Raw genomic sequence first — 18,726 nt, 5'->3', positions numbered from 1 at the left:
TTAGGCTAAAATAAAGCCTTTCAGTTTGGGAATTGTAATGGAAATTATTGTAAGTTATTTGTAAGTGGTATGAATATGTGGACCGTTGACATATGAGCGATGCACCGTTGCCTTCCAAAGGACTGATTGACTGTTGGAAGATTTTGAGAGGTAGCCTATAGAAGCGGTCATCCAAACCGCTTTCTGAAACTTCAGATTTAATTAAACACATTTTTTACTTACAAAACTGAAAATGAGAGGTGCTCGTTAAATCATGCATCTGTGGTGTAAACAAAAAATTTCCTGACTTTACAAAATGCTATCATAATTTTCTTGTAAATTATGTAACACACAAGTTTTGTCCCCTACTGGGCACCAATATAGTGACCCATTTCTCTCTCTCCCTCTCTCTCTATTTCAATTTGCTTTATATGCAACACATAATACTATGATACGCAGAAAAATGGAAATTACATATACATGCAACAAGTATGACCCCCCCCCCCCCCCCCCCTTTCCAAAAACAAACATTGAGGGGGACTCCCAACATCTATATTCACAAATAAAAATAAAAAGACAATTACATTAGGAGGTGTGAAGAACATATGGCACTATTACCTTTATTCTAATATGAACAAATATGTATAGTATAGGTTAAAAAGACTAATTTACTAATTTTAGGTAAGTCACGTATTTTGGAACTGTACTTCCCTCTAGGGTTTTCAACACACTTTCAACTGGTTTTGGTTATACACGTGACTGTGTATATTTCACTACACCCCCCTTTCTGCGCTACCATATGTATTGAATGGCTATTTTTTATTTGTTGTTGGAAATAGGCCACCTTTGGTGTGAATGATACCCCAAAGTAAATTTTTTCGCTGCCGATCGTATTATCGTATTACGAGGTTTTTAGCCTCACGACACAATCTGCGCCCTGATTGGTTGTGCTCATTGACAAGCCCTGTGATCGCCGAACGAGCAGACAGCGTGTGCGAGTTCTGGTGGTGTGTCACGTTCTGCACCAGTTTACAGATGCCGTCTTCGCCGTAGACACACGTGTTCTAATCTGCTCAAACTCGAAACTGTGTCAAGTGCTATGGATATTATACTGCTGGTCTTGACAGTTTTTATACTGGTTATTTCGGCCTTTTTATCATTTCCTAAGAAAAACCCATATTATCCCCCGTGCATTAGGGGATGGATTCCATGGTTCGGTGCTGCTTTCGAGTTTGGGAAAGCACCTCTGGATTTCATTGCGCAAGCACGAGCTAAGGTAAGCGATGCCAGGTACTCGTCGGGATATAATTTTGTATAGTAGAAATGTGAATATGACGCTAGGTGAGAAATGTCGTTGTACGCACCAGCAGAGCGTCATGCCCAAAAGCAGCCCCTCTGGCGTACTGGCTTTCAAATTAAACCAAATATGTGCGGGGAGAAGAAGTGGATTGCAAATAAAATGTATATTTTCACGAAGAATGGATAACATCTAGATTTGTGCGCAATATTCAGGCTACCAATTTGAACAACGCATGATTATAAGCCGCTTAATTATTGTTTTTCTTCTGCTTTTGGTATTTTACAGATATAATCGATGCACGGCACTAAACTACACCTTATTACACATAATTACATTTTCAAGGCAGTCTTTCAGGAATTATATGTCCCACGCGGAGGCAACACACCAACAGCAATCACATTTGGAGTAACGGTGGCTGAATGTGGGTGCCATATGGGTTTTAAAGTTCATCACACTGACCCACTTTGGACCTTAGCCCCATCAGAACATGTTAATTTATGTAAGTAGGGCTTGGCAGTATAGCAGCGAATGCTAACCTTCGGGCAGTGGCAGTGTCTTGGCTGTCAGCCGGTTTTCTGTGAAGTTGGGGTGACTGGGCTGGCGGAATTTGTTCTGAATGGGCCAATGAGGGGCAAAACAAGGGCTGTTGCTCTGGGGAGCACTGAACTGAAAGAGAAGCAGCTAAACTTTTAATCCTGTTGCAGCTCAGCGTTGTAAACACTGTCTGTGCACGCTTGAAGGGAAAGATTATGATTCCGATTGATTTAAAAAACGAAACAAATTTGTGCCTATCTTTGTTATTATGACGAGTGGTACCAAAATAATTTGTAAAATTGTAATTATATTATTTATCATTCAAATGAGATTTAAAAATGATTGTGGGGGCAGTTGTTTTGTCAAATCAGATGGAAAAATGGAATCTATCACTAGCCTATCACTTCCTCTATCTCACAAGATTGATGATATTTATTTTCTTCATTATATGTCAGCATGGGCCAGTCTTCACTGTCTTTGCTGCCGGGAAGCGTTTGACCTTTGTGACTCTGCACGAAGACTTTCGCACCTTTTTCATGTCCAAAGATGTGGATTTCGAACAGGCCGTGCAAGAGCCAGTCCATAACACAGGTAAACATCTGCACCCTTTCAGCACAGGCGAGAAGGACAAAGCACGTTCACCTACTGTATGCCTGTGCTTGTGCTTCAGCTCTGTGGTCTCCAGTCCTTCTTGACTGAAACACTGTACCTCTCTTCCCTGACAACTGCCATCTTGTCTCCCGTAGCTATTGGTTTTAGGTTTCCTCAGACAACGGCTTGAATTGCACAAGTTGTTAGCCGCGTTGTTGTAGCTTTAGAGCCCATTTCACTTCACAGAGATGTTCCTAACCGTGTTGTAATGTCTTAACTGAAAAAGAAAGGAGCCAAACTATTATTGCCAGTAGTACAATTGAAGGTTTTTATTTTATTTTATGAGGCGCAAAAGCTGACAACTGCTTAGAAAGCACTCAAAGAATATAAACAAAGACAGGGTGCAGTAATTTGGCTCATATCTGCTTTTCAAGTGTAATGTCTTCTCAAAATGCATCCATTGGGATGGTGGGAGCGAACCCTTCTGCTCGGTATGTAACTTTGCTCCTGAACGTAAGGGAGAGATGGGTGATTACGGGATGTGAATGCAGGTCACTTCTGTATTATTTACCTTGGTGTAGAGCAGGAGTGTCAAACTCCAGTCCTGAAGAGTCACAGTGTCTGCAAGCATTTGTGGTTTCCTTTCAGTCAGCAGCCAATAAAAGCCTTGGCAGCAAGGTGTGTGACTTCTTTAGCCAATAAATGACCTAAATTAACCACTTGTGCTTAAACACACCGGAAACCAGCAGGCAGTGCAGCCCTCCAGGACTGGAGTTTGGCATGCCTGGTATGCAGCCTATATAAATCTGACATACAGTAATGTTGCACATTTTATACAACATTTGACACAATACGCCCCGCATGAGTTGAGCCCAGGGCGAAAGTTGCAATGAAAACTACCTAAATGGCATAAAGGAAGAAACCTTCAGGGGAACCCTGCCCCCCCCTCTGGGCGACATAGAGTGGGGGCTCAAAGGGACCGAGCCACGGTCAAGTCAGTTTTTCGGTCTAAATCCGTTCATGGTCAAGTTGAAGAACCACTGCCTGTATGACAGTACTGAGCCCCCGCCCCCCCCGCGAACTTGACCTCTGTGTCACCCGCCACAGCGTCCATCAGCAAGGAGAGCTTCTATAAGTTCCACCCTGCCTGCAACTCTCTGATAAAGGGCCGGCTGACCCCCGGTAACCTGCCCCTGCTGTCCAGCCACCTGTGCGAGGAGTTCAACTGTCACCTGGAGCTACTGGGGAGCAAGGGGACAGACGGACTGAGCGACCTTGTCAGGTAACCCCCCCCCCCCCCCACACACCCCCATTTCAGAGGGATCTCTCACACCAAGAGGAAACGCACGCCCGGTGAACATTTCTTGGGGGGGTGAAAAGTCGGTGAAATGCCGTCTAGGCGTTCCGGTGAAAACCAGGCTACAGTTCGGCTGAAAAGGGAAAGTTCTCTGGCCGACTAGGTTAGCCAGGCTATATCCGGGTAGAACCCGAGCCCTATCCGGGTTAACCATGTCCTTTTATGCCAAAACGTCTCCCAGCCTAGGTTTCCACCCCTCCAGATGACTAGATTCCAGCTTTCCCTCCCTGGCTGCTGACGTTAGTTAGATGAAGGTTTGGTTGTTTTGAGAAGGCATTGTCACCAAGACTTGCTCACGCGGTGAATGTCTTTATATTGTTCCTCAATTACCATGAGTGCCAGGTGTGTCATCTTCTTTTGGTCTCGTGCCCCAAGTTCAGCCGCTAAGGATTTCTAATAATGTACCAGATGCATTACGGAAAATTCTGGAGGAACAGGCCATGTACTCCGTAGGGTGTGAGCTCTGAGGAACAATGATCAATGTAGATTAAATGTCTATGTTATATGAATAGCTGTGCAAATATATGTTCGCTGTGTAGTGACATTTACTTCAGTTACAATATTAATTGTTGCTTTGTTTAGCTAACTTTAGACTTATTGATCATAAGTGGGCTTTCTTCTTGGTGAGGTAACTCTTGTATTCCGCAGACAGTGACGTTCTCCATTGGTTTATTGCATCGTCATATTATGGGATGTGTCCCTCATGCCGTCTTGTGTTGACGCGGGATTTCTGCGCCCGGATTTCTCAGGAGCGTCATGTATCCCGCGGTGATGAGCAACCTGCTGGGCAAGAGCAATTCGCCCGGCTGCCCCGCCACCGTCCAGGAGTTCAAGGAGAAGTTCCGCATCTACGACGAAGGCTTCGAGTACGGGTCCCAGCTTCCCGAGATCTTCCTACGGCAAGTAGACCCGGCCGGTTTCGGGAAGCAGGCCCCGGAATGTCGTGGCTGCTAATTCCGGTGGAACATTGCTTGAGCAGGCTAGCGGGAATAGCGGAAGCAGAGGTGGCTACCGTTCCTGCTAACGTTCCGCCGCTAAATACATTTAGAGTAAGTGGCCACATGACCTGTTTTAACTGTTCCGGAATCCACGGTCATGCCTTTCCGAGCCTTACGCCTCTCTCTATATATGCACAGGGCCCCAGGCAGCCATGGTGAGGTTGATCGCTGAATTATTGTTGGGTGTTCATGCTGACGCTGCTTGTCCTGGCATGTTGTTGGCATCAGGCTGGAATTGTTGCTCAGAGACAACTTCAGCCGTGGAACTGGCCTGCTAATCCACTTTTTAATTTTTTTTTTTTTTTGCTGATTCCTACCTGTGATTTTCAATGCCACCTCTATGGCATTTGGCCCCTGTAAATTTTGTGCAATGCAAGTGGGGCTTATTGCAACAAAAAATATTTACAGGAGTACTACAGCATAGTATACTACACCGTAATATTACTTTCCCTTTGCTTTCCTACTGCAGGACTGTAGGTATTTATTGTGTCTTAGTTCACGTGAACACGTGTGTGAAAAGTTGCATCACCCGTCAGGTGATGTGTTGCAGATAGTGATTGGTTGGCCATTGGACAGTGTCCATGGGTTTTAGGCAAGTGTATGGGAACAGCTTCTCATTAAACAAACGCAACCCTAGTATCTAATCTAACGTTATCATTAAAATCTGTTGGGGCACAAGAGTATTCATATCTAAATCCTGATTAATCTAAGTAAGAGCAGAAACTCATTTTTTCATGGCAAACTTAAAGCCTGTCTAATGGTCATATAAACTCATTTCTCCACATGTGCAACTCTCTGTATTGTAGAAAAAACTATGGCGTCATTGTTTCTTAAAGAATTGCTAAAGATTGCTTAAACGCATGCAGTCAGTGAAGTCTTTGCTTGACCGTGCAGAGAACAGTAAAATAATTTAAAGTGCAATTTATCTCATCTAATCACAGAAGAAAATAAAAAATATTGACATTTAAATGAAAAATGTAAATAGCTGTGGAAAAGAGTGTCTGCAAAATGAATTTTTTTTTTTTTGCAGGATATTTTTTGCCAGTCGTTACACGTGCTTTGAAAGCTAATATGTAGAAAGTGGTCAAGTGGTCAAGTTTTCCGCTGGGAAACCACTGTTCGCTTTTCAATATGCGTATCTGTAACAGATCTACTGTAAGTTAAAAATACATATTTTATCAGTTTTATTTTTTGAACGAGGCTACCTTTTCAGATGGGTCTCTTGCGTTGTTGAGATGCTGCTGCGTATCGTGAATAACTGTGACTGTTTGTTCAGGAAATGGGCGAAATCCAAGCACTGGCTTCTGTCCCTTTTGGGGGACATGGTCATCAATGCGGAGGGCAACAGTCCAGAGTTTCCTGAGAATGGCACCAAGGTATGTGCTGGAACAGAACGTGTTAAGCAGAGAGCCTGCAGAGTGACCTCTGACCCCTTGGGCTTCATTAGTGTTGGGTTAGACTTTCTGCATGAGTAATAAAAGCTCTCAACATTAACAAATGATAACTACACACCTGCAGCCAAAACCTGGAGTTCAAGGGTCATAGTATTTGTAGGCCTTCTTTCCAACCGAACCTTTAAAGGCCTGCCTAAACGACTGTAGGTTTTTCTCTTAACTGTGACTTCATATTGAAAGAAAGATAGACTACCTGCAAGATTAAGGCCTAGAAAATTCATATTTGCGTTATGCTTTTCATTTGCTAAAATACATCATTCTCCTTTTGAAGAAAGGTACTGTAAATTGCACTGTATTGCGAAAACACACGGATGTTAATCATTATCAATATTGTTGCCATAATTGCTTGCAATGCCTTATTATTCCAAGCACGTCTTATTGATAAGACAAAATATTATTGGATATCATTCAGTGTGACTATATAACAGCGAGTTACAGTACAAAAAAAAACAGACAGACACTGAACTAAAAATCCAGCCAGGGGGCGCTGTTTCTCACACTTCATGTTAATACCAGACAGTAACCAGACAGTGGAAATCTTATTCACTTCTTTTGCATGCACATAATAAATACTGTAATATGAATGGTAACACAAAGCTGTTTAACTTAAGTGTGGCGGTCCATTGGTCCTTGAGGTCACTTGGATGCACATAAGGTGTGCACGCAATATTGGCACTTTATGCAAAGCTGATTTCTTGCATATTTATGTGCGATTAACTAGTTATGCATTTGTTTTCACAGACGTTACTGCAACATCTTGTCACTACGATAACAGACAAATTCCTTCCCAACTATGGACTCCTGATGCTATGGGCATCGCTGGCCAATGCAATACCTGTAAGTTAAGGCTCGCTGGACTTCCCACTTTCATTATTAAACATGTCTTATCAGGCTGAAGGATCTCATTTGTAGTCAAAATGCTTGAGAATATATTCAGGATGTACAAAATATACCCTGTTGAATTTGCATGTACAGAAGCTTTTTTTTTTTTTTTTTTACTCACAGGTATATGTGTGAAGATATTATTCATGAAGTACCATCACAGGCCAACTAATGAAATGGAGCATAACTGGTGTATGGAGATTACGATTTCCAAAGAACGGAGATTTGATCACGGAACGATTTTTCTCTTTGGTTTAGATAACCTTCTGGGCTCTGGCTTTTATTCTGTCCAGTCCTTCCGCATACAGGACGGCAATGGAGCAGATCACAGCAGTTCTCAAAGATCAAGGTATGGCCGTCGGTGAGAAAGAGCTAATGCAATATACATTGAATTCTTTATCCCATGAAAATTCTCTACCACCCCTCCAACTAAAGACATGCCTGGGCCAAATTTATCAAACATTGCGGAGTTGGAGCGATTATCTAGGGTCAGGTTTCCCTGGTCCATAGTCTAGCTTTACCCATTATGAGCTCTATAATATGACTGATCCTAGATCAGCCCTCATACGCGGAGATGCTTGATAAATACAGGCTCTGATCTACAGCTTAGACAATGGCTGCAAAGGTCAGAACAAAGAAACACATGCATTATCATATTTTACCGTTTATAGAGTGCTACTTTAGTTCATGATAAAGGATGAACTGCAGAAAAATGGCAGGAGGTTTCTTGGTGATAGAGTGACTGATTGACCAAAGTTTGACGCAGAATGCTTCAAATGGCTCGAACTTCCTCTTACCTCCAGAAGAGGGCAGCATACTCTCACAGATGCTTTACTTCTGTTTTTTTTTTTTTTGCTTCTTTATCGTCGTGTTTCCGCGGCGACGCGCGACGCAGGCACGGAGCGGACGGCGGTGACGGCGGCGGAGCTGAGGGAGCTGTCCTACGTGAAGTGGTGCATCCTGGAGGCCATTCGGCTCCGGGCCCCGGGGGCCATCACCCGTCGGGTGGTCCGCCCCCTCAGGATGCAGGTGAGGGTCTGTCCCGTGAGACCCAAGCCCCACCCCCCCACCTCGTGGGGTTACGCCAAAGTCTGTGTCTGAATGAGGACCTTATCCCTTTACATTGCATTACATTTATTTGGCAGACACCTTTATCCAATAAGTGCATGCCAAAGGTCACTGGAACAGCTACATAGCTGCAACATCGAGACAGCGATACAAGTGCAATATAAGGGCTGGATGGAGAGGACCGAGTGCTTAACTCAGGACACTCTCAACATTCAGCCACATTACAAATGGCTGTGCTTCAATGACTGTGAGCTGCGCTAAGATATCTCTGTTTTCAACCACCGTGCACACTGAATGCTGTCATAATTAAGCTGAGCAATAGACAGTCAGAAAAAGATTAGAAGAAGTAGTGCTCATTATTATGTTATGAATCCAAGTGGCACCTAATCATAATTTGCAGACTCTGCAGCTGCCGGAACAGAAAACTTAGGTCAGGGATTGCGTGGTGTGTCCACGTGTCCATTGAGGTTGTTAACTGTGTGTTGAGTGTGTGTGTACACGTGCGCATGACCGTGTGTGTCTTTCAGAACTACGTCATTCCACCCGGCGACATGCTGATGGTGTCTCCATATTGGGCTCACCGGAACCCCAAGTACTTCCCTGATCCAGAGGAGTTTAAACCTGTAAGCGCATTTCCTTACCGACCAGATAGCTTTTACTTGCCTGTCGACACGGGGACTTGGAGACACCCGTGTGGTGTTTGCACATGTTCCCATGGTTACCATTGTTCGCATGGAATATTCCACCTACATACATCTACTACCAGGGTAATGGCTGCACTGCCGTAAGAGCAGGCCCAGAGTATGTTGCTGATGCTCAACAGTGTCTCCTATTTACATAAATGAGTAAGTGCAGGTTCTGCTTACAAGTGTGTCATTACAACTATGAGTCACTACAGCGTGGCTTGACAGAGAATTGCCTCTCCATGGGATGTTGTGGATGATTTTCTGAATGAGTTGCCATTTTGTGTCCATCATTTCTGTTCCAGTTTCAACCTCTGGTCTGAGACCCAGTTTCCAGCTGGTCGAGGCCAGCTCCTCACCGATCCCGAACTAGGTTTCTAATACACGAGTAACGCCATCTGACAGGAAAACAGGACGATCTCCAGAAATCTTCGAGCAAGCTCCCATCTGGATTCCACAAGGGTGTTTTTGTAAAATCTACCGGGGAGGACGTAGGCACTGGGCTCTAAATCCGCTGGCCTTTGCATGAAGAAAGGTTTTATGGCGAGGCAAAGTTCAGATGGAAGCGTTTCCGTTTTCCGTTGCTACCCCTGCGAGTGATTTAAAATCCTCCATCACCGCACAGTTGGTCCGTCCAGAAAAAAAAAGCTTCTTTAGAAAAGACACCCCTCAGGTCAGCTTGTTTTATTTATTTATTTTTTGTTTGTTTATGGAAGCAGGCTGTAAATAATTTACCTGACACCGAATTCCCGCCGCTACGTTTCCTCTCACCTGAGACGTGTTTCGGTTGGCCCGGGCTTCTCCGCGATTGGCTCACTCAGCGCAGGCGAGGTGAGGCCCACAGACGGCAGATCTGGAGGCAGCTTGTGGGAAAGGCAGCCGGCCGGCGCTGGAAGCGGATGTCCTAGTACGGCCTGCCCGTCCGTTCCAGGAGTTCCCATCAATGCGCCGAGCTAACGCTGAAAAGACAGGTTCTGTTGCAGCTGCCGACATTTACAGATGTATACCGCTGGGTCAAGAAAGTCGTTTAGCAAGTCGCTTAGCCAGGGGCGTTAATCTGCAGTTCCGTAAAGTCGCGTCAGTGGATACGCTAACAGCGTTAAACTCTTAACGGATAACATTTGGCCCCGCTCTGCGTCCGGCTGAAAACAAGCAAAGGAGTGGAATAGAAATAACTGTCGCTTTACGGCTGTTTCTGGACATGCACAATTTACAGTTGAAAGTTTCAGAATTGGAGGGAAATTGTTTGCCGGCTATGGTGGCTACTGCTCAGTACTGTTTACCCTTCTCTTAAGTTATTATTTTTTTCGACCGAAGCTTTCAGTTCTGATTGAAAAATGCCAATCCCCGTCCCCAAAGTCCTTTCATTCAATGTTCGTTTTTTTTCCGTCCGGAATATTCTTCGCGTTCTCCGAGAGAACGGCATCGATTTGCACGCATTTTATTGTCATCCGCCAGCTCATCGCACGGCCTCTGAGCCGAGGCTGGTGGAATCAGAGCCCGCTGAGAACCAGCAGAGAGGCCTGCTTGTGAAGCCCTCACTTCGTAAAAAAAAAAGGAAAAAAAAAAAAAAAGGTTGTTTGTTCAATATGACTTTTCTTCCCACAGGAACGATGGGAGAAGGCAGATTTAGTAAAGAATGTCTTCTTGGAAGGGTTCGTGGCGTTCGGAGGCGGTCGAAACCAGTGCCCAGGAAGGTCAGAAAAACAGAACCTTTTCCCCTTCTCCGTTCTGCAAAAAAAAAGACAGACCGCCATCTTGTGCGCTTCGTTCTCTGCTAAATTCTTGATTCACCTGTAACGCTCAAGAATAGCTTGGGTTTTACAAGGTTTAACGCCTTAGCCCCCCGGGGGTGTCCTATACTGTGGGTACCAGTAGGGAAGGAGACCAAGCTGCAGAACACTGGAGGGTGTAGTCCTGAAGTGGGGGGGGACTTTTGCATCATCATTCAATTCATATTTTATCTAATGAAACTAACCTTCATTTAAGTCCACTATTGGCAGAGTGGATTCAGATAAACTCTGTTAGATTTTATTTAGCGCTGGACAGTTCCTGTGAGGATTGCCCAACCCTGTTCCTGAAGATCTACCATCCTGTAGGTTTTCACTCCGACCCTAACAAAGCCACACCTCATTCAACAGCTAGAGAGCTCCTTGATCTGCGAATTAGGGTTGAAGTGTAAAACCTACAGGACCGTAGATCTCCAGGAACAGGGTTGGGCAGCCCCCCGTTTAAGGCCAACAAAAACAATGCCCTATTGTTGCCCCCCCTGAACGTGAACCCGATGCTGTGCTGGGGTTCTGATGACATCACGGCAGACTCCCCGGGGGGGCCGTGCGGCTGGGGCCGCCGTGACATCACTCGGGGAAAGATCAAAAAGCAGGAGAACGTTCCCAAGCTGCAGCGGCTCTTAGAGGACCTCGGACCTCCGGCGCTCCGAGACGCAGCTGGGAGCGCCGTCCTGCGGCGACACTGAATTGATGGAAACGTGATCACGGTCTCATGCTTGGAAAGAGAGAAAGGAAGGCCGGCGCCCTTTGCGTTTGCTGTAATTACAATCAGTTTGGCCTGCATGTCTGACACTTCCCCACACGTCCTTGACAGGTTAATTACAATTTTAAAAATATATACGGTAATATTCATCGATCAAAGTCATGGCAATGGCCAGGGGTGAACAGGGGTTCATCTGACATTGTTTTTTATTGGAGAGCACTTCTTCAGGTTTTAAATGTTCACAATGTTGGGGCGGCTACTCTTTACTAAATTAGTCATTTATGCTCCACGCAATGCAGTTACATAAACGAAATTGTTTTGCTGTGTATTATAGCTTTCCGAACTGCACGCAGCCAATTCAATAGGAAACCTGCTGAAACATTCACATCAGCTGTATCCTCTTGCTGGAGGGACACGAAAATAGCTGTGCAGGACACGACGAGAAGGCCCCGGCATTTTCGTTTGCCACAGCAAATCCAATTTAATTTGATTTTGATCATTTTAGGAGATTGCCCGCGTGCGTCACCGACACAATGGCCCTGCATGACTCATTGTGTACTCGGCAGTCTTCAAGGTTATTATGACAGATAACGGCGAGCGGCCGCGGATCCTTCACCCGCGCGCTCTCCCCTCCCCTCCCCTCCCCTCCCGCGTTCGTCTCGGCTGCGCATTCTAACACCTCGCGAAGCTTAAAAAAAAAAAAAACAACAACAAAAAAAAAACAAAAACAAACACGCTAGGTAGAGACAGAAGTGGTCAACGTTTCGTTGAGATAACACCATTTGTAAAAAAAAAAAAAAAAAAAAAAACCTCGGGGAGCTGTAAACGGAAACTCAAAAGGGTGCGATATTCCTGCGGAATACTAACGGCTTCATGAAAAAAAAAAATAAAAAACTTCACTTTTCCCGAGGGACTGGGCAGCTCGGTTTGAAATGTTACTCTTCCACGAGATACGCCTACATGTAGTGCATGGCAGTACTCATAACTACTGTGTTTACTATTTGGAAGATATTGCAGAGCCATAAAAAAAATACTATATCAACAACAATATTCTCTCATCTTTTTTTGTTTTTGCTTCATCTTCAACTGAAACTTCATAGTGCTGATAGGAACAGTGTTGCCAGGTCTGCTGTGGTTGTATTTCTAGTGTCCAGGCACTTAAAGGTGTTTTGTTTTTTTTCACTATAGGTGGTATGCCTTGATGGAGATGCATATGTTTGTTACCTTGATACTCTACAAGTATGAATTCACGCTTCTGGATCCACTGCCCAGCCCCGTAAGTATGAATTTGCATACTGACTTACAGTGCCAGTTGAAAGTGCTTTCAAACCATCAATCTAGATTGAAATAATAACTGAAAAACTGAATAAGATTATGTATTTATCATAAAAAGATCCATCTAATGAGATATGTATAACTACACCAACCTGTCCTCTGTCCAGGCCCCAGCATTTGTAGTATTTTAACAGAACACAGACCGTAATGTTTTGAAAACCACATCACGGAAATACAGGTTTTCATGCAAATGAATCCGTCCAATGTCATGTGCTTCAATATCAAGGTTGCCCTTGTTTATGTCTTCCTTGATAAACGACTCAATAAACATTGTCACCGTAACCAGTGGTAGGTGCACACATAGGTGTTACAGTTCATAGCACAAAGGTGCGCTCTCTCTCTCACGAAAACCTTGTCCTCTTTCCTCTCCAGAGTTCTCTGCACCTGGTTGGCACACAGCAGCCAGACGGACCCTGTCGGGTGCAGTACCGGCACAGGTAGACCCCCACGGCCAGAAGGGGGTGCTGTGTGTTTCATCAACCGTGACTGACAGCTACTCACACTGCCCCACAACTTGGACCCCCCCCCCATGCACTCCTTCATGTACTTAAATCAATTGAGAATTTTTATTCATTTAAGGTGGTATATTTCTGAAAGACACTATACTGAAAGAGAGTGCAGTATAGACAGCATGGTCTAGCAGTACAAACATAGCATTTTGAATCAATGTAACAGCTGAAAAAGGGACATCAACATCAACTTATGATATGCTGTGGTTGTAGTTGTTTTCATAATTGTTAATTATATACTGCATGTAGTCACATGGTTGCAGAGAGAAACTAGCAATTGTGCTTATGAACAACCATGGAAATTATTCACTTCTACATAGACATTTTACATTTACATAGGTTAACATCTATACTAACAGGCCATTTAATGTCAGAAATTTTGCATCAGATTTTAAGTTTGGGCTCCTGAGTGGATGGTAACATCTTTTAGCGTAATACAGGCTGGGCCCAGTAGCCAAGGCACTGCAGGTTCGAGTCCAGGCAGTGTAATTAACCCATTATGTAATTAGGCTGGGAGTCTGCGATGCTGGGACACAGTTGGCTTCGTCCGTCCAGGGTTTAGGGGTGGATTTAGGGTCGCCAGGGTTACTGCTGTGTTAAGCCGCTTTTACACTGCATGGTACCGGCTCAACTCGACTTGACTCTGCTCGACTCCACTCCCTTTTGGTACCAGGTACTTCGTTTTCCACTGCAGATAGTACCCCCGTCAATGTAGCTGGTCAATGCAGCTGGTCGTTATAGCGACGCCACATGAAGCTGCCATGCCCTGACCAATCAGTGGTCTGCAGTGTTTTCACGTCACCTTTTGGTATCGCCTCAGCTCGCCTGGAACCTCGACGGAGGTGATATCCACAACTTTTGCCCGATGGAAAACCAAAAAAGTTGAGTAGAGTCGAGTCAAGTTGAGCCGGTTCCTCCTAGCAAGACCCCAGGTACTCATAGGCTACCAGTTGATAGACTACTTCGACAGAGTGAAAAACAGAAATTGATTAAAAATAGAGGAAATTTTAACAAAACTAAATTATTTTAAAAATGTATCACGTTTTGCTGTATATATTTCTTGCTTTGAATATGAGTAAAGATGCTAATAATTAGCACAAAAATGTAGAAATTTAATGCAGCACTACAGAAAACAGAGCTAATGCACTTTAACAAGTACGTACTGTATTTATATTAAACCTATTTGCAGATCGTTAATAAGTGCTTTCTAACTTCTTGCTGAAGTAAACCTGAATACTACATTTATAAAACAGAGCAGCAATGAAGTGTGTACATAATTATTTGAAAATAATTTGTGTTTGCTAAGTTCATAGAACATTGCAACAATCAGAACAATTCCTGTACTTTTGCTTTTTATTATTTATTTATTTTAGTGAACTTTTTAATCCCACTTTTTTTTATTTGTTCCCCAGTTTTGGAAAACCCAAGTTTAAGCTACAATTGTGGTTAAAGTAACTCTGATTCAGTTAAGGAATCCCTTGTTTTTGGTACAAGAACTCAAGAAGCACAAATTGAAATGAGTGAATGAATAAAAGTGGTTTTGGTCATTGTCTATGGCTTTTGATGAACCGGATTGCAACGTTTGGGAAAAGCTCTTCTGCACCGTCACCGCTTTGCATGATGCCTTGTAATATGTGTCCCACGCTATGGAATGTGAGCGTTTGGGGTGCAATATGCAAACTCTATAAACCCTGAGTTACGCCTCGTCTGGAATTCCCTTCTTTTTCTCGTCTCCGTGATTTCTCTACATTCCTGAGCGACGCTAATCAGCGTCGGTCCCTTCATATGAACAGATTGAGATTATTCTGGGAGTCATATATCTCAGGACTACAGGATGTTATTTCTGTAATGCTGTGTCCCATGAGCAGGGTTACGACAGGCCGTCTGATTGATCCTCCAGCTCGGACGTGGACGACGGCGTCAATCATTGATAGCCGCTCCGAGGGGCATGCATCCATGCATCTGCAGCAGACCTGCAGAGTCAAATACCTATTTGTTTCGGATTCAAATACTTTTCTATGCTTTACTGATCTTGTCTGGTGTATTGGAACCAATGAAATACTTTCAAAAACTGTAAACCCCACCTTCTGGTCATATTGGCAGGCTCAATTACACCAGGCAAGATCAACAGAGCACAGAAAAAGTATTTGAATCCAGAACAAATACGTATTTGACCCAGGTCTGATCTGCAGCACTTTAAATTGCTTTCGGCCTCTGTGAGAAAAATGGGCTTGAAAAAAAAAAAACCCAATAAAAAAAATGATCGGGTTAAAAATGGGTCATTACAAATGCTATGTCTATTGTATATCTTTATGCTGCTTTACCTAAACATTAAGTGCAGAGAATCAATCAGAACACTATGTTTAACAGTGCCATCTTTACTAGGGTTAATAAGGAAATATTCAATAGCTTTTCATACTGACAATGGCGTGTGAGCCGTTATCTGTCCAGTAAAGGTTTTATATTGACAGTTAATTGAATTGGGAACACAAAACAGTTACCGGGCAACAACAACAACAACAAAAGGATGTGTGATACCCTTCAGGGGAATAAGGGGGAACAGGCAGGTTGAAACATGGCCACAAAGATGAGTTTCTATCCAACAGTATCCAAATTCACTCTTTCTTTCCTCTGGAACCAGCTGAGGCAGTCCTCTGAGATTTTGACTAATTTTAGCAAATTTGTTTTGTCGATTTCTCAATTAAAGTCAATCAAAGTCATGGGAAACATAAACCGGATAGTCTGTAACAGTTAAAATGTACTGCTGCTTTTAAGTAAACTGTAAAAAGGTGATATAGATACTCTGCCTGTTAGCTGGTGCATTTTTATACTTCTGAGTTATATTTATCACCTTTGCTCAGTGTAGGAAAGTTCATGTTTGCAAGTCAAATTGTTTTAAAGGGTTTTGTAAATCAAATATTTATCACCTTTGCTCAGTGCAGGAAAGTTCATGTTTGCAAGTCAAATTGTTTTAAAGGGTTTTATAAATCAAACTAGACTCAAGAACAAGAAACACTGTTCATTTGTTACTAGTTTCTGTTTTGCTATGACAGTTGACAAACAAGGAGAATGGATTGATATAAATACAAAGCATTTTGCTGTAATGTGGCATTTGCATGGATAACTAATGGCACTGCATACGTTATAGCTGCCATTTAATGACGCAGAGCTGTTAAAATCGTTAGTTTTATCACAGTACCTGAACGTCTGTACATGCATTGCAAGGAGGATCGAGATGTGCCATTTGTATTCAGACAGCACTTTGATGATGATAGTCAGCATCAGTATAAATCAGGCATATTCTACATAGTGTCGTATGTACCTACATGTATCGCCTTCTGCATTATTAAACTGATGGGATTTGAGAAGGAAATGTGTTTGGGATTTGAAATATGTTTTGTGTGATGCTTTTTCAACGCTTCCACGCGCAACTAAGAGGGAATTTGTGGCAACGCAACTGGTTCGGTGACTTAGTAACAAGGAGCCTGCAGATGCACGTCATAAGAGCTACTGCCGTCTTACCGATTTAGATAATGTAAAATAAGTTTTAAAAATGTCATCTATCCGCTGACAAGAGTGTTTGGCGAATTTACAATACAATGGGGACACAGTGACTGAAATGCGCGTAAACCGTTTTGTTTGAATGCTAAATCAAGTATAATACATAAATAAATAGGCTACGTTGATTCGAGTCATTAATTAGGCCTACTTGAAGAGCTGTCTTCAAATCGGCCATGTGACTACACATCGCTTTCTCCCAACAGACTGCAAAACCCGTTGGTTCCATAAAGGCAGAGTGCACGAGCTGCGAAAATCGAAATGCGTTCTTTGACTTGTATGAACGATTGATGCGGTGTAATGCCACCATTCCAGCAACAGGCAACTCCCCGCGCAAGCGATTTACCTGCTGAATGTTCCGCAACATCCAACTGCTCGCGACAGCTCTGACGCACCTTTGTTGATTTGCAGCTTTTTTTAGACACGAGCCCCGGCCACACCATTGGTCGAAGTATGCCCCCTGTGGACAGAATTGTATTTCATTACTGGGTAACGCAAACATCATCTGAATGCCGGAAGGCAGTCATTGGTGAGTCAAACTGTCTGCATTAACGTCAGGAGATTAGCTAGCGGTTCGCAGCTGGAATGCAAGGTTAATTCACAAAGGAAAGTGAGGAGGCGAAGCCACAGCTGCAGATACGTATCAGACGGCTACATCACGCGCAGGTAAAAGAAAGAGTCCGCGACATTCTCTTGCAGATCGTGTTTTTATTTAAGAAATCAATAGTGACGCAAGCAACTTTGCATTGCTTACTTCACCGTTCTGCTTTTTGCTTATTGCAAGGAGAAAAGTACTGTTGCTTACTGAACTTGCCGAAGCGCGTCTTTCCAGTGTTACGTGGTTTGGTTAACATGTCTTTGTAGCGAAAGGTGACGAAAATGAAACAGATATGCTTTTGAGGATTTAGTGGTGTCGCCAGTGTTCTGTATGATGGTTCTGTTACGGAAACGTTGTGAAGTTACTTCTAGTCTTATTTAGATTGGGTTCAAGCGAGTTTATTCACATGAAAGTCATTCATGTGAATGACATTACCTTTTGCTGCAACAAAACGCATTTATACCAAACGCATTTATGGATTTAATTGCCGTTATACGACATGCGCATTTATTCCCACAGCGTGTTTAAGAGATATGTTTTTTGACATATCTGGGCATTGGTATAGTTGTTTTCTATCTACCGCTTTTCTGTCTGACAGATTGACATTGATGGAAAGAGATGCATGTCTTAGACCGGTGGAGAAGAAAAAGACTGCGTAAAGATGTTAACAGGTTGTCATTATCTTTTTGCTTCTAGTACTGTTGTACGATACGCTACATATGGAAGACTTGCAATACAAGTTTTTTTTGTCTGCACGGATATTTACGGCAGCATCCATAGATTTAAGTTTTTTGGGACTATGACTGGATGCAATAGTGTGAGGTTAGTGGACTGGGATCAACAAACCGACAAAAGAGCGATGAACTGTCTTTTATATATATCTCTGTATGGAATATGTCATTCTAAATGTGGTCAGACTCTTCAGATGTGACAAGGTGGGTTATGCTGACTTTGTATTTGTCCAGTGACTCATAGTGCATTTGAGTATATGAGACCAGCACCTACTGCAGTTCAGCACCCAATGTGCAAACTAGGTATCATTACTGTCTGTATTTCAATAAGTTTCCTGAAAGTGTATGTGGATCCGTGACAATGAGAGATTCATAATTCTAAACGTCAAACAAGTGTTGGATGGTATTCTCTGCCTCTTGCTCATTTCTTGCATTGTTCTTAATAGCCAGGTGGCTGTTCGTACCTTAGCCATGACCAGTAACACATATTTACCTTAACAAGGAACACACAGAAATTATTTTGCAGTTTTATTGAAGACTGAAGAAAGGTATAGGTCTTTCTCTCCTGTTTAATTAGCTTTTGCAGAATCCAATATGGGCTTGATACATTTTTTTTCCTTGTGAAAAGAGGTTTGCTGAACGACAGGAAAATAATC

At 43.2% G+C, this 18,726-nt stretch overlaps 2 protein-coding genes across 2 annotated transcripts in view; both read left to right on the top strand.

Moving 5' to 3' along the window:
- Positions 1-956: 956 nt before the first annotated feature.
- Positions 957-14,883, top strand: LOC135257474 (24-hydroxycholesterol 7-alpha-hydroxylase). The gene is made up of 12 exons (XM_064340229.1): positions 957-1,255; positions 2,269-2,404; positions 3,512-3,686; positions 4,511-4,660; positions 6,036-6,135; positions 6,955-7,050; positions 7,354-7,444; positions 7,991-8,124; positions 8,691-8,786; positions 10,455-10,543; positions 12,528-12,615; positions 13,047-14,883. Exons 1-12 carry the CDS (start codon positions 1,079-1,081, stop codon positions 13,113-13,115), a joined length of 1,401 nt encoding a protein of 466 aa, XP_064196299.1. The 5' UTR covers positions 957-1,078; the 3' UTR covers positions 13,116-14,883.
- A 2,378-nt stretch (positions 14,884-17,261) lies between these two features.
- rcan2 (regulator of calcineurin 2) overlaps positions 17,262-18,726 on the top strand; it is a 60,041-nt gene continuing 58,576 nt past the window's right edge. Inside the window, exon 1 of the mRNA XM_064340230.1 lies at positions 17,262-17,407. The gene's annotated coding sequence lies outside the window, so the exon portion shown is untranslated. The remainder of the gene's footprint in view (positions 17,408-18,726) is intronic.

Source organism: Anguilla rostrata, chromosome 6, assembly GCF_018555375.3.
Source record: "Anguilla rostrata isolate EN2019 chromosome 6, ASM1855537v3, whole genome shotgun sequence".
Classification (NCBI taxonomy): domain Eukaryota; kingdom Metazoa; phylum Chordata; class Actinopteri; order Anguilliformes; family Anguillidae; genus Anguilla; species Anguilla rostrata.
This window is presented reverse-complemented; position numbering and strand designations above follow the sequence as displayed.

Bases quoted from the DNA above. Each gene is read 5' to 3' on its own strand.
- LOC135257474 (XM_064340229.1), top strand. From the start codon at position 1,079: ATGGATATTATACTGCTGGTCTTGACAGTTTTTATACTGGTTATTTCG. The intron at 8,125-8,690 runs GTGAGGGTCTGT...TGTGTCTTTCAG, and splicing joins TCCGCCCCCTCAGGATGCAG to AACTACGTCATTCCACCCGG. The intron at 8,787-10,454 runs GTAAGCGCATTT...TTCTTCCCACAG, and splicing joins ATCCAGAGGAGTTTAAACCT to GAACGATGGGAGAAGGCAGA.